At 43.8% G+C, this 15,102-nt stretch overlaps 1 protein-coding gene across 2 annotated transcripts in view; it reads right to left on the bottom strand.

The window, feature by feature from the left end:
* Nucleotides 1–4,301, bottom strand: part of LOC115096948 — a 144,178-nt gene extending 139,877 nt beyond the window's left edge. For both annotated transcript variants that reach the window (XR_003858172.1, XM_029612286.1), the window contains exon 1: nt 4,035–4,301. Coding sequence is in view for 1 of the 2 variants with exons in the window: in XM_029612286.1 (XP_029468146.1) it covers nt 4,035–4,218 (184 nt within the window). In the remaining variant the exon portion in view is untranslated. The remainder of the gene's footprint in view (nt 1–4,034) is intronic.
* Nucleotides 4,302–15,102: the final 10,801 nt, after the last annotated feature.

Genomic DNA, 15,102 nt, shown 5'->3' with positions numbered 1-15,102 from the left:
CACGCAGTGCCCTGTTCCGGTTACCCCCGGTAAATTTGGGACATAATGGGTTAAGACAGAACCAATGCAGAAAGGGGCCTCATTCTTTATTGCTTTATGAACAATCATGGTTACCTTGTATTTTATGAGGGATTGAACAGATTTTGTCAGTGGAGGGGGGACAGGGTCTTGCTGGGATGGGGGAGGGGCGGGTGAAGAGAATAGGTCCTGTCAGGGGGGGAATCAGGGTTTGTTGGGGTCCAAGGTCCTGTTTGGGGGTGGGGATGGGATCAGGCCTCAGAGGAACTTACATGAAAACCCAAGATTAGGGGAGGAAGAAGATAAACAGCCCAAGCACGGCTTGCTTTAGCTGCTGAAGGCTAACACTAAAACTTAACTATGTTACTGGTGGGTGTCATGAGATGTGGCCCCTGGCCAGTTCTAAACACCTGTAGGATTGTTTATAAGAGTCGTGCAAGCCCTCTCATCAAAAAGCTTCTTTATTTTCATTTTAATACTTGTTACTTCATAGGTCCCAGAGCATCCATTGCCCTTGAGGCAGTAGGGTCACTTTGGGCACACACAACAAGAATTTCAATATAAGCAAACAAATTCAGTGTCACAACCAAATACCCTTCTCTGCTGCCTCTTGTCATATGACTATCCTATAGCAAGAAGCTTTTCTGTACCCTTCATGGGATATTACCCATCTGAGATAGCAGCTCTCAGCCTATCATGGTCTTCTCTGACTATCCTCTGCGTCTCTGGGAGCATTTTGTCTTCTTGGCAGTATCTGCTTCCTTGATAGTCTGCCCCAAGAGAGAAACTGCACTTTATAAGTAACTCCATAATTAGTCTCACCTGTATTTTCTAGTTACTATTGCATTCCTTTTTGTTCAGTGTCTTGTTCCTGATTGGCTTTAGGTTAAGACTTTCTGATGTTATACCGAGGGCAGGAGTGATTCCCAGTCATTCCTGCCCCATTGTTGCCATCATTCAGAATGGCGCTGGCTGATGAAGATGATGACATTTTTCAATGGAAACAGATTGCTGAAAGAGTGTGGTGCTTTAGAGACATTTCTTGGGAGAGGGGTTGATACGAATGGAGGACCTTCAGCTTTATATGGGGGCTTATGAGGGCCCTTGGGTCTATCTCTATCCCCATGCACCGTCTTCTCACTTAGGGTTTGGGCCTAAAAAAATCAAATAGTCAGTGACAAAATGGAAAAGCTCCTGCTTTCTCAAACGTCAAATCAAAAATCCACACAGACACTAGGTGTCAATCTATGACATAGAATGTGGATGGAATAATTGCAGCAGCCTCCAGTGGGGCGCCGTCAAAAGATGGTACATTCGTTTTCACTGTGCAGCATGACCTTACTACTAGGTCATACTCCTTAGTAAGGATCATAATGGATCCCTACACACATCTTCTGTGTAAGCACATTCAAGTGAAGGTAAAGGAATTAGATATGAGATGGTATTACCCCCAATTGAACAGCATGTCTAAATATATCACAGTCCTCCTTCCTGTACATGCAGCCGAACGTAGGACTCACAGGATTTATTTCAAATGTCACATACTCTTATTTGTAACTCATCTGAAACACTGTACTATTACCTTCGAAACAAGTACAGTAGGTATGGATTATATGTTGCTGCAAGATTTTCTTCAGTTACTCCAATCTTAATTGTGACGGACCCTACGGTTACATCACCATTAATACCTGGGTGAACCTTTAGTTTAGTCAGTAAGAGTGCAGGTTAGTGTGAGGGAAGGTTACCATTCAAATGCTGCCCCTCCTTCTGAGGGGTCTGGAATGGCCATACCCCTGAGAGTCTATATAGTAACTCTCTACAGAGAACTCAGGAAGCAGTCCCTTTAGGTTTGTTGAGAGTTAGGAAGGAGAGAGGAGTTTTACTTCAGTTGTTTTTCAGGCCCAGTCTGAGGAGCCAGGCAAATCCTGCCTGGTGGTCCTGACAAGGGTCGGGAGGGCTTTCCTTTTCCAGTCCACTCACTGGCTGGTTAGAATTTACTCTCAGGGTCTATTTTTCGGGTTTAAGATTTTAAGTGATAGGAGCCTTGTGAGAGCCTGTACACCACCAGGGCTCAGGGCACGGGGAACCCTGTGTCTGGGACTGTGCAGGTTAGAGAAGACCTGCCCTTTGTTCTAATTAAATTCTGTGTCATATCCTTGTGTGAACTATGTGCTGACAAGCGTCTTATTGAAGTCTAATATTTAGACACCTCCATACCTTCTACGAGATGACCTGCAGCATGGAGGAAATCCAGTGTTAAATTCAGTTGGGGATAAAAGACTCTGAGTTCAAGATCCAGGAGGAAGTTTTGGCTGCCCTTCCTTCCTGTCTGAAGCAAAGAGAGCTGCTTGCTTCATGGGAATTACCCCATCAGGGATCCAGAAAAAGAAATAATGAGACTGTGTAAGAACAAGAATATCCTGCAAATCTGCTAACCATGAGTAACGGACATCAAAACTAATTGTGGACACCCATCCGATGTTTTCACTACCCTGGGAAGAGAGAGAGAATTTACTCTCTGTGCCATACACTCTTTTCCATTTTTATCAGTTTGGAAGGGGATTTTTGACTGTATCTAAAGAGACCTTGCCCATCTGGAAGCTCCACTTTACCTAAGCCTGGAGAGTAGATGTTTCCCTGGCCCTGATATGTGAGTACTGCATAGGTAGAGGGAAAGAGACATTAAGAAAAGAAAACAAGAGAATTCTGTGATGCTGCAGTTTGCGTTATTTTGACATTCATCATCAGTGTTTGAACAGTAAAGACTTTAATTTTGGACACTAACACAGTGACTCCAGAGTATTTCTTTCTCACTCACTGCACCCACCCGGAGGATATGTACCCTCTCTGAAGGGAACATAAAGGAAAGGAGATGTATAAAAAGGTCACTCCTGTCACATTGGGCCCTGGGAGTAAATTTTCCCCACCACACCTCAAAGGATCTGGTCCTGGAAGTAAGAGGGAATGTGAAAGAGCTTGTCGGTGAGTGGTTCCAGTCCGAAAAAGAAACACATATTTGTATGCCCCCACCCATGCAGGATAAACACACCGGGGTGGGGTTACATAATGAAAGCCACAGTTTTGCTCTGTTTCAGCTTCAGCTATCTCCTTCAAGTCAAATAAAAAGGGAGTCCAGCAATATAAGATAAACAGAAACTTTACAAATCTAAAGGTATATTGATTGCATAAGCATATGGCACATTATCTACTCTGCCAATTAAAGAATTTGCAGCCTACATTCTTTCTTTCTTTAAGCATCTCTTATATTCCATAGTTTTCCAGAAAAACATTCAAAGCAGAATAAAAAAAAACATTCATAAAAATAAGAATAAAATAATACAAGTATATAAAGAGGATGGAGTCAGTCCAGAGGGTGACTACTAAAATGGTCAGTGGTCTTCGTTCTAAAGCATATGGGTATAGACTTAAAGATCTAAACATGTATACCCTAGAGTAAAGGCAAGATAGGGGAAATATGATAGAGACATTCAAACATCTCAAAGGTTTCCATGCACTGAAGGTGAGCCTTTTCCATTGGAAAGGAAGCTCTAGAACAAGGAGTAATGAGATGAGGGTGAAAGGGGGTAGATTCAGGAGCAATCTTAGGAAATATTTCTTTACATAGAGGGTGGTGGATGTGTGGAACAACCTCTCAGTAGAGGCGGTGGAGGCAAAAACAGTATCTGAATTCAAGAAAGCATTGAATAAATACAAGGGATTTCTAAGGAAGTTATGAGAATTTTAATACTAAAAAATTGGACGTTTGGGCAGACTGGATGGGCCACATGGTATTTTTCTGCCATCATGTTTCTATGTTTCGAAAACCAAATAACGATAAGCATACAGACACAACTACTGCTAAAAACGCATAAAATATTAATTTAAAACAGAAACATTCTTCCGAGTATATAGAAAGAAACAGAAAATCAGGAGCTTTAGATGACTCACTAAAGCAGTGTATAAAGCTTGGACTGAGTACATGTCTTTCTATATGTTATTAACCAATGCAAATTTACCTGCATCCATGGTAAGGCACACGCAGCACAAAGATAAACCACTTCTAGCCTGGACAAGTGGGAACGAGCTTAAACGTGTGCAATGTGAGAGCTCCATTTGAAATGCTGAATAATTAAAGAGCCTCACTAAGTAGCTGGCTTCTGTTTCACATGGAAAGGAAAAAGCTCCAGCTCTGGAGATCATATGTCCTATTCTTATCCATTATCATTTCCCTTCAGTCCGCTTTTCAGGTAATGTTTGTAAAATGTCTTTGGTTTTCATATCCTTTGGCTGACTCTCTGCAAAGGAAAAAAAAAACAAAGTGGGATCAATTTTATAGAAATGCCATCCAGCTGAAAATATATTTTCCAGGATTTGAGATGGGGTCAGTCAATAAAGTAAAAATTGTATTACAGGTTCATGCATCTTTTATGCATAGCTTTTTGTAATTGATGGTTACACAGTTTTCAATGCACACCCTCCCCCCCCCCCCCCCCCCCCCACACACACACACTTTTTTATTTCTGTGTTCCTCCAGATTCAGTCATCAATATTGCAATTACCAGCTGTATGCAGCATAGTAGACAGTCTCTGCTCACAAATCAAACTGGTATCATACAAAGGCGCTATTCAACCAAAATATTGGCTGCACTGCACCACATATCATATTCCAGGCTTATTTAGTCAAATGAAAATATTTTTTGACTTTTTTTTTTGTAGAATGCACATAAATCTGCAGTGAAAATCAACTTCCCATCAATGTTCTAATATATTGCAACCTAAAGTTAGCTTCATCGAAAGATGGATCGGGGGAGAGTGTTAGACGTTGTGAGGTTGGATTTCAGTAAGGCCTTTGTCACGGTTCTGCGCAGGCATAAATAAGCTGAGTGCCCTTAGAATGAGCCAGCCCTAGATTGACTGATGGGTTAGAAACTGGTTGAGTGGGAGATGACAAAAGATAGTGGTAAATGGAGTTGACACCAAGGAGAGCATAAGAAGTGGTATGCTGGGTCAGACTAAGGTCCATCGAGTCCAGCATCCTGTCTCTGACAATTGGCCAATCCAGTTTGCAAGGTCTTGGCAGCTCCCCCCAAAGTTTTCTGTTACTCTCGGGGATAGCAATAGCTTTTCTTTAGTCCACCTATTTTCCTCCAGGAACTTGACCAAATCTCCTTTAAACCTGCAATGCTAGTTATCTTGATCACATCTTCTGGCAACAGATTTCACAGTTTTATTGGGCACTGAGTGAAAAGGTAATTTCTATGATTTGTTTTAGATCTGCAAGTTGTTAGTTTCATGGAATGTCCCCTTGTTATAGTATTATTTGAAAGGTTAATAACCATCCTTTATTTACCCATTCCACCCCATTCATGATTTTATAAACTTCTATCATATCCCTTCCCAATCATCTCTTTTCCAAGCTGAAAACAACATGCCTAGCCTCTCAAAATGAAAGTGCTATGTCACTCCCTTTATCATTTTGGTTGCCCTCCTCTGATTTTTTTCAGATGGGGCAACCTGAACTGTACACAATACTCAAGCCAAGGTGCAGTTGCTATCCAGACAGTGACTGAATATGAGGAAAGTGGCTTGAGGGGAAGAATAAGGAATTCTTGTTTTAGCTATGTTGAGTTTTAGGTGATTATTTAATTTAATTGATTGACTTTAATTCCATCAGGACATCAAGTAGTTTACAGAACTAAAAAATAAAGTAATGCCAACATTAAATTAGACAGCAATCTAAAACATTGTGAGGCCGATATTCAGAAACCATTTAGATGGATAACTGAAACATTATCCATCTAAATGGCTACCTGGTTATATTCATTGCCATATGTGCCTATATTCTAGGTGCACAACGAGATATGTGCCTGGAATTTAGGCACATAAGTAGGAGGCATTCGAGGGGGGGATGGGCAGGAGGCATTTCCAGGCAGAGCAGAGTTAGCCATATAAGTTAGCTGCTTAACCTATGTGGCTAACTCTGGTTGGCCCACAGAGCTGTCCTAAAGTTAGCCAGTTAGACATAACCGGCTAACTTTAAAATAGCCGGGGATATTCAGCGGCGTGGCTGCACCACCGAGTATCCCCATTAAGTTAGCTGGATAGGAGAGCAGGACTGGGACCAGCTTTTTCTGCGCACGGGGCAGATATACAGAATTACGTGCCTATGCCCCTCCACTGACATGTGACAGTAAAGGGACCAATCAGAAATAAGTAAAGGAGTGAATAAATTAATATTAAGTGCCCGGCACTTTAATATTGATTTATTAACTCCTTCTGGTGCCCATAGTCAGCATGTGCGCTGGTTAGAAAAAAGGGACCCTGATAAATTCAGCGTCCATTTTCTTAATGGCGGACAGCCACCGACATTGGACCTCTCTCCGGCTCGCGCTGTCGAGGAGGCGCGAGCCCTAATTTAAATATTGCTTTGTGCCCGCAGGAGAGGTGCCTGGGGAGGCATTATGAAAGTGAGCACTAAATACACAGTGCCTGCTTTCAGTGCAAGTTTTTTACATCGGCCCCTGAGTTAGCCAGATATTTATATCCGGCTAACTTAACAGGCTGCTCCGCAGCTGAATATCGGCCTCTTTACTAATAATAAAACAGCTTAAAAAATCCAGTGAACAAAATCTTATGAAAACAAAAACGACCCTAATCAGTAAAACATTATAAGCAAAAATAAAACATCACATAGTAATAGCAAAAGAATTAAGAGGAAAAATTGTAACAGACTGAGTCATAATCCAAGGTTAATAGTTATAATTAAAAATGGTATAACCATAAGGAGTGTAATTTTGCTAATAACCAAAGGCTTGTGAAATTTTAGTTAATTATTTTCCTGTCTGAGATCTAGAGAGAGGGTATACCATAGTTAAGGTACTAAGTAGCCAAAAGCTAAACAGCAGATAGTTTCAACCTTTATTGTTGTAGGTGGCAGAATAATGTGGAAATCCAATCCTAAAGAATGAAGCACTTGAGTAGGCTGATAGGAGAGCAGAACTGGGACCAGCTTTTTCTGCGCCCGGGGCAGATATACAGAATTACGTGCCTCTGCCCCCTCCCCCTTCATTTACCAGCGTCTGCTCTGACACAGCGCTTTCTCCTTTAGCAACAAAGGCATAAATGTCCTTATAACGGTGGCAGCTTTATCAAAGCCCCTCTTTCTTTCTTTCTCTCTCTCTCTCTCTCCTTTCCTGCCCAGCATTCCCCTCTGTCTCTTCCCCTCCCCTTCTTTCCATATGTCCCCCCCCCCGACTCCACTCTGTTCCCTGAATCCTCCTATTTTCCCCCCACTCCTTGTCCTGAATCCCCACTACTTGCCCTAGGTCGTCCTCTTTCTTCCCCCACCCCCTGCCCCGCAGCAGGAGTCCCCCCTCCCTTTTTGCCCCCCCCCCCCCCCCATCTCTTGTCCAGTGCCAGTCCCTTCTTTGGCTCCCCTCTTTACCCCTGCCAAGAAGCATTCCCCTCCATTTTCCCTCTTTCGGTCTCTCTCTCCTCCCTCCTATGCTCCTTGGGCTGTAATAGTGTAGATCTTTTGCAGTGGCAGCAGTAATAGTTGGAAAACCCTAACGTCAACACAGGGCCAGAGAGCCATGAGGCAGCCCCTAGCTTTCTCCTACACAAGCGTATTCATCTCATTATACTGAAAACCTGACTGGCTGGGGGTCCCCCAGAACAAATATAGGTACCACTTCCCTAGGTCCTTCAGCCTTGCACGCCCTCCTCAATTCCTTTTCAGGCTCATAAGCTCCTCTTGAGTTTTTATAATTAAACTCAGCTATCATTATGTCCCCCATCACAAATCTTCCCAGAATAATCTCATAGAAACACATAATTGGAGATCATACTTTTAAATATTAAACTTTTTTTTGCAAAATATATGTTTCAGAAATTATGTTACAGTGTCTGATGAATGTGTGTTCTGTGATTTTTCCAAATAGATTTTAAAACAAAAAAAGATCCTAAGAATACCTAAATTAATCAGTGAAAAGATATTCATACTACATTGGTTGAAGGTGATGACTGGACTGAACCAGAATATTTTTTCCCTTTCCTACTCACCATAGGAAAAAAATTCAGATTATGTTATCACTTCAGTTACAGTCACACAAAGTCCCTCCATTGCTAGGCACTTTGTGAAGTAGGCCAGATGTATTAGTTTAAAACTAAACCAATGAATGAGGTTTCTTTCCTTTGGAGCCCGAATTAGCCTTATTTTTCGTGCTTTGCACTTTTGTTTTAAACAAATGTACATCTCTAATGAAAATGAACACTGCAAATACTCCACCTGAGCCTAAAACACTAATATACCTTCAAATGGGAAAACAGAACAAGCTGAACTACTACAGATCTCTACATAGAACCTGCATGTCAGTAGAATACTTCACCACAGTCATACGTATAGAACACAGACAGACTTTCACCAAATAAAGAATAAGGGATGACAAATTAGAAATAGAAATATGCAGATAAAAACTCAGTTCTTATTTGTCTGCTATCCTCTCCAGTCCCCCTCCCCCTTTCTATCACCTGCAGTTCGGGGGGAGAGTGGGGAAACAAGAAAGGAGAAGGGGCTGGATTAGCGCTTTGCACTGTGCTCCTTCTACTCCAGGCTCATATCCATCCCCATCCAGTTCCCTGCATGCTGCTTCGGAGAGGAAGGGCCAGAGTAGGAAGCAGAGGGCTGATCTCTGCTGCCTGAGATTTTGGGCACTGGCCCCACAGAGTCATCGGGGCAGAGCTTTGTGTGCTTATGCCAGTAGGTAAATCAGCCTTGCAGATGATGCCCCTTTGGGCTTAATAGGCAGGGCAGACACCCCACTTACCCTCCCCTAGTCCTGACTCTATAGAGGAGTAACTGATCTGATAAATATTGACGATGCCGCTATATAAAAACACAACAATGAGAATTTTGAACTTTATTCCTTATACAACAGGGAGCCAATGGACCTCATTCAGCAAGGGAGTCGCATGGGTCACATTTTTTAACTTCAAAGAGGAGTTGTTCTGTCCTCAGCTCCTGATGTGCTTGCTTGGGAGTCTATACTGAAAGTTAAATCTCTTTCTTTTTTAGCTTCCATAGTCAGAGAGAACTCAGATCTTAATTCCAAATATTTATTGAAGGATAAACCGTTTGACACTCATTTAGAATGATATGGTATTGAAGATAACGGCACAGACAGCAGAATTTTTAACAGCTGTGATGAGAAACTCTGAGAGCTCAGTCATAGGCAGATGACTGCAGCCATAGAGGAAACTGTAGCTACCAGTAAACAGCAGAAGTCAGCAGCTGGTCGGAAATAGATGAGAAAGAAGGTAAGGAAGTAAGGAACTAAGGTGAAAAGAGTGATGCTTCCAAGAGCCTGTAGAGGATCAAGGAGAACTGCAAGCTTCTCAAGAGCTAGTTCCAAACTGAACTTTCAGCAGAAAGTAAGGTCTCCCATGGATTCTAAGAGGAAAACCAATAAGAGAAGTACGAGAAAACAGACAGAAGGGGAGCAGACAGGAACAGATCCAATCAGAAGCTCAGCAACATTTAAACCATAACCAATAGGGAGAGTTAGCTTTACAACATGCAGAGAATCTAAGCTGTGCAATTGTAAAATAACTAGGGATGTGAATCATTTTTTGATGATTTAAAATATCATCCGATATATTTTAAATCGTCAAAAATCGTTAGAGGCGATATTTAATAGGAATTCCCACGATTTATCGTCAAAAATCGTAAATCGGGGGAAGGGGGAAGGGAAGGGGGAGGGCTGGAAAACCGGCAAACTAAAGCATCCCTAAAACCCACCCCGACCCTTTAAAATAAATCCCCCACCCTCCCGAACCCCCCCAAAATGTCTTAAATTACCTGGGGTCCAGTGGGGGGGTCCTGTTGTGATCTTCCACTCTCGGGCGTCGGGCGCGTTGATAGAAAATTGCGCCGTGGCTACCTTTGCCCTGTCATATGACAGGGCAAAGGTAGCGCCGGCACCATTTTGGTTCCTGTTCCCCGATGTCACGAGCGTAGGAGATCGCTCCCGGACCCCCGCTGGACCCCCAGGGACTTTTGGCCAGCTTGGGGGGGCCTCCTGACCCCCACAAGACTTGCCAAAAGTCCAGCGGGGGTCCGGGAACGACCTCCTGCACTCGAATCGTGTTGCCGTACGGCCGGCACCATTTTGCTGTACGGCAATATGACCATATGGCCGGCGCCATTTTGCTTTGCTTTGCTTTGCAAAATGGCCGGCGCCGGCGCTACCTTTGCCCTGTCATATGACAGGGCAAAGGTAGCGCCATCAACGTGCCATCAACGCGCCCGACGCCCGAGAGAGGAAGATCACAACGGGACCCCCCCACTGGACCCAGGTAATTTAAGACATTTTGGGGGGGTTCGGGAGGGTGGGGGATTTATTTTAAAGGGTCGGGGTGGGTTTTAGTAATGTTTTAGTGTGCCGGTTTTCCCGCCCTCCCCCGATTTACGATTTACACGATATTTATAAAAACAAAACCGCGACAATCCAATTCCCTCCTCCCCCAGCCGAAATCGATCGTTAAGACGATCGATCACATGATACACATCTCTAAAAATAACACAGGGAAGCAGCATAATAAATATATACATATACTGCAGAGGCAGAACAGATGTTTAGCTGCAGTGTTTTGAAGTAAATACACTTTAGGGCTGTATCTGATATAAGGCAATACAGCAGTCAAGGCGGTTCAGGATGATAAAATGGACAATTATTTCAAGATCGCTTCTTTCTAGAATAGTCCAGAACTGGTGTATATACCAAAGGGTTAAAAAAAAAAAAAGTACAGTCAATAGATGATATTTGATTATGCATTGTGATCTTGAAGTTCAGTTTGATACCTAAACTGAACACTACATCTTTGGGACAGATACTTATCTTGGAGACTAAAGGAAGACTTTTTAGGGGGCAATTACCTCTACTAATCCAGTGCTGGAAGCATAAGCTACTATTAATGCTTCCAGCATTAGAAGTGTAAACTATGGGTAATTTACGCTTTCAGTGCTCCTAATAACAGAACCCCTGGCAGGATTTTTTTGCATTGCAGAAGGGGGATGGAGGGAGTCCGGGGGGGTGGGGGGGGGGGGAGGGGGGCAGCCAGGAACTGGCATTGAGGGTGGGTAAAGGGATCTGGGAGTGGGGTGGGGGGAGCCTTAATTTACATATATTTACTGAATAGGTAAGACAGATGAAAAAGGATTGAGAAACATATACGTAGCCCACTGGGAACCTGATGATTTAATATAACTTGTCTGCAGCGAGGGAGAGTGTGACTAACAGTAGCTGGGGCTGTTGAAAGACTCCTCCCAGACCTCCTTTTCATAGACTACCAGAGTGGAGAGGAGGAGCAGCTTAGTTTTCAGAGCAGCAGGCTGTAAGCCAGGGTTGAAAGCCTGCCACCGTTCCTTTTGGTCTTGGGAGCCAGGGACAGGGAAATACTTAAATTACCTGTACCTAATCCACTTAGAACTCTAATGAAAAGTGGAATATATATATATATTTTTTTTTTCAAATTAAAACATTACTGCTCTTGAAAGGAATGCAGGGCAGTGAGGAGTAGGGATGTGAATCGTTTTAGGACGATTAAAATTATCGTCCGATAATTTTAATATCGTCTTAAACCGTTATGGAACACAATACAATACAGATTCTAACGATTTATCGTTATAAATCGTTAGAATCGTGAGCCGGCACACTAAAACCCCCTAAAACCCACCCCCGACCCTTTAAATTAAATCCCCCACCCTCCCGAACCCCCCCCCTCCCGAACCCCCCCCCAAATAACTTAAATAACCTGCGGGTCCAGCGGCGGTCCGGAACGGCAGCGGTCCGGAACGGGCTCCTGCTCCTGAATCTTGTCGTCTTCAGCCGGCGCCATTTTCCAAAATGGCGCCGAAAAATGGCGGCGGCCATAGACGAAAAAGATTGGACGGCAGGAGGTCCTTCCGGACCCCCGCTGGACTTTTGGCAAGTCTCGTGGGGGTCAGGAGGCCCCCCACAAGCTGGCCAAAAGTTCCTGGAGGTCCAGCGGGGGTCAGGGAGCGATTTCCCGCCGCGAATCGTTTCCGTACGGAAAATGGCGCCGGCAGGAGATCGACTGCAGGAGGTCGTTCAGCGAGGGTTCCGGCGCCTCGCTGAACGACCTCCTGCAGTCGATCTCCTGCCGGCGCCATTTTCCGTACGGAAAATGGCGCCGGCCATACGCGTATGGCCGGCGCCATTTTCCGTACGGAAACGATTCGCGGCGGGAAATCGCTCCCTGACCCCCGCTGGACCTCCAGGAACTTTTGGCCAGCTTGTGGGGGGCCTCCTGACCCCCACGAGACTTGCCAAAAGTCCAGCGGGGGTCCGGAAGGACCTCCTGCCGTCCAATCTTTTTCGTCTATGGCCGCCGCCATTTTTCGGCGCCATTTTGGAAAATGGCGCCGGCTGAAGACGACAAGATTGAGGAGCAGGAGCCCGTTCCGGACCGCCGCTGGTCCCGCAGGTTATTTAAGTTATTTGGGGGGGGTTCGGGAGGGTGGGGGATTTAATTTAAAGGGTCGGGGGTGGGTTTTAGGGGGTTTTAGTGTGCCGGTTTTTCGATTTTTCGATTTTTAACGATTTTTAACGATTTTTCACGATATTTTACCCCCCCAAACGGCAACAATACGATTCCCTCCCCCTCCCAGCCGAAATCGATCGTTAAGACGATCGAGGACACGATTCACATCCCTAGTGAGGAGTAGGCAGGAAAGTCCCTCTTCTTTGACATATAGTTCCAGGAAGTCCCCGGATGACATCTTTGGGAAAACATGCTGAAGAAAAGGCTCAGCTCCCCTGCATGTTCATGGGGACATGACTTAGGGGGAGCAGGATAAGGTTATATGGAAGGGTGTCTCTTGAAGTCCCATTAGATCTAAAATCTAAGAAGCCTGTATGAGCTGCAAATCTCAGAGGAGAGAGCCATTAGAGGAACAGCAGCTTGCTGTTCACACAGTATCTCTGATGCTGGAGAGATTTTCCTTGTACACACGTCTCTTCATATAACTTGCCAGGGTGGAGGCAATGACGGATTAGGAATTTATATCCTTAGGCACTGTTGCTCCCTGCCCCCCTCCCCCCCACCTAAGGTTGGACAACATGGAGCAAATGGTCCAAGGTACTGTCCTGTAATTTCCAGTAGCAGCTCAGAGGTAGATTCTTTAAGAACATAAGAATGTGCCATACTGGGTCAGACCAAGTGTCCATCAAGCCCAGCATCCTGTCTCTAATAGTGGCCAATCCAGGACATAAAAACCTGGCAAGTACCCAAAAACTAAGTCTATCCCATATTACTGTTGCTAGTAATAGCAGTGGCTATTCCCTATGTAAATTGATTAATAGCCATTAATGGACTTCTCCTCCAAGAACTTATCCAAACCTTTTTTGAACCCAGCTACACTAACTGCACTAACCACATCCCCTGGCAACAAATTCCAGAGTTTAATTGTGCATTGAGTGAAAAAGAATTTTCTCTGATTAGTCTTAAATGTGCCCTATGCTAACTTCATGGAGTGCCCCATAGTCCTTTTATTATCTGAAAGAGTAAATAACCGATTCACATTTACCTGTTCTAGACTTCTCATGATTTTAAACACCTCTATCATATCCCCCCTCAGCCATCTCTTCTCCAAGCAGATTGGCAAATGTTACCATCTTTTGTATTACATTATAAAAAGAAAGTAGTTTTCCAGGCTTGCTTATGTCACCACCCACCTCCATTCCTGTTCCCTGCAGGCTGCCTGCCAGGGAGGAGAGGTGGGTGGATCAAGAAGCAGAGGGCTGTTTTCTGCTTAATGAGATTCAGCACAGTTGAAAAGCAGCAATTCTTCAGCCAGCCACCCCCACCCCAAGATTTTAGCCGCTCTAGGTATAGGCCTGCGTGGAGGCATTGAAAGGAACCATCCGTCTATAGACTTCTCTCACCAACACCCCCCATCAGGACCTACACCCAACACCTACCCCCTCTAACTAATAAGGAATTACAAACCCCTCACTTAACCTCCTGCTTTTAAAACATTTTACTTAGTACAACCTCACATATAACCTCACTTCAATGACTATTGTTTTCGCGTTTATACAATTTTGTATATAACCAGTGTACATATCAATTTATTCCTCAAATCCCTGTACATATCTTATCCTTATGTGTCTGTTTTTCACCCTCCCCCCGCCCCCTCCTTTGTCTCAACTACCCCTATCCCTCCCTCCCCAAGTTATTTAGTTTCTTGCTCTGTTTCTTGCTCTGTTACTGCGTTTATGTTACATACTGTTATTTGTAAAGGCTCTGCCTATATATCTTTTAGTTGTAAGTTACTTGTAAACCGGCACGATGTGCAAACGGTTGTCGGTATATAAAAAAAAACAAACAAATAAATAAATAAATAAATAAGAACTATCTCATGAGAAGATCTGGTTTCTCGCCATGTCCAGCTTAAATTTCAAACCACTTCAAATGGTCCTAACAGGAAGAAGAAGGAAAGCAATGGCCTGTGACTATCTAGCACATGGGATGTGGGGGAGGGGTGGGGATACACATAGAAGTAAAGATGATAGGAAAGAAGAAGGTTGTCAGGAAAGACAAAAAAAATCAGACAATAAACAGACAAGTATAATAAGGAAAATGGACCACAAAGAAAGAAGAAAAACTGTACTTTGAATTTAAGCAATGAATTATGCAACTTATGAAAGGCTTTTACATTATTATGTATTACATGTATCTTTATTAATGTAGTATAGAATAGTGATGGGCTGCAAAATTTGTTATTTACAGCATATTATTTACAGCATATTCCCATCACTTTTTTCCCCTGTCCAGAGTGAGTGACAGGTAGGGATGTGCAGACCAAAAGTTTAAGTTCATAAGTCCATAAGTCGAAAGGGGGTCCCATTTGCGGTCAATATGGACATATGGAGAATTCCATAGTTGAGTCTATGTCCATATGTGCAAATAAAAATTTAAACCCCTCACCTGCCTTAATCCCGCCCCCCCCCCCCCCCCCAAGACTTACCAAAACTCCCTGGTGGTCCAGCGGGGTCAGGACGC

This window comes from Rhinatrema bivittatum, chromosome 1 (genome assembly GCF_901001135.1).
Source record: "Rhinatrema bivittatum chromosome 1, aRhiBiv1.1, whole genome shotgun sequence".
Taxonomy (NCBI): domain Eukaryota; kingdom Metazoa; phylum Chordata; class Amphibia; order Gymnophiona; family Rhinatrematidae; genus Rhinatrema; species Rhinatrema bivittatum.
This window is presented reverse-complemented; position numbering and strand designations above follow the sequence as displayed.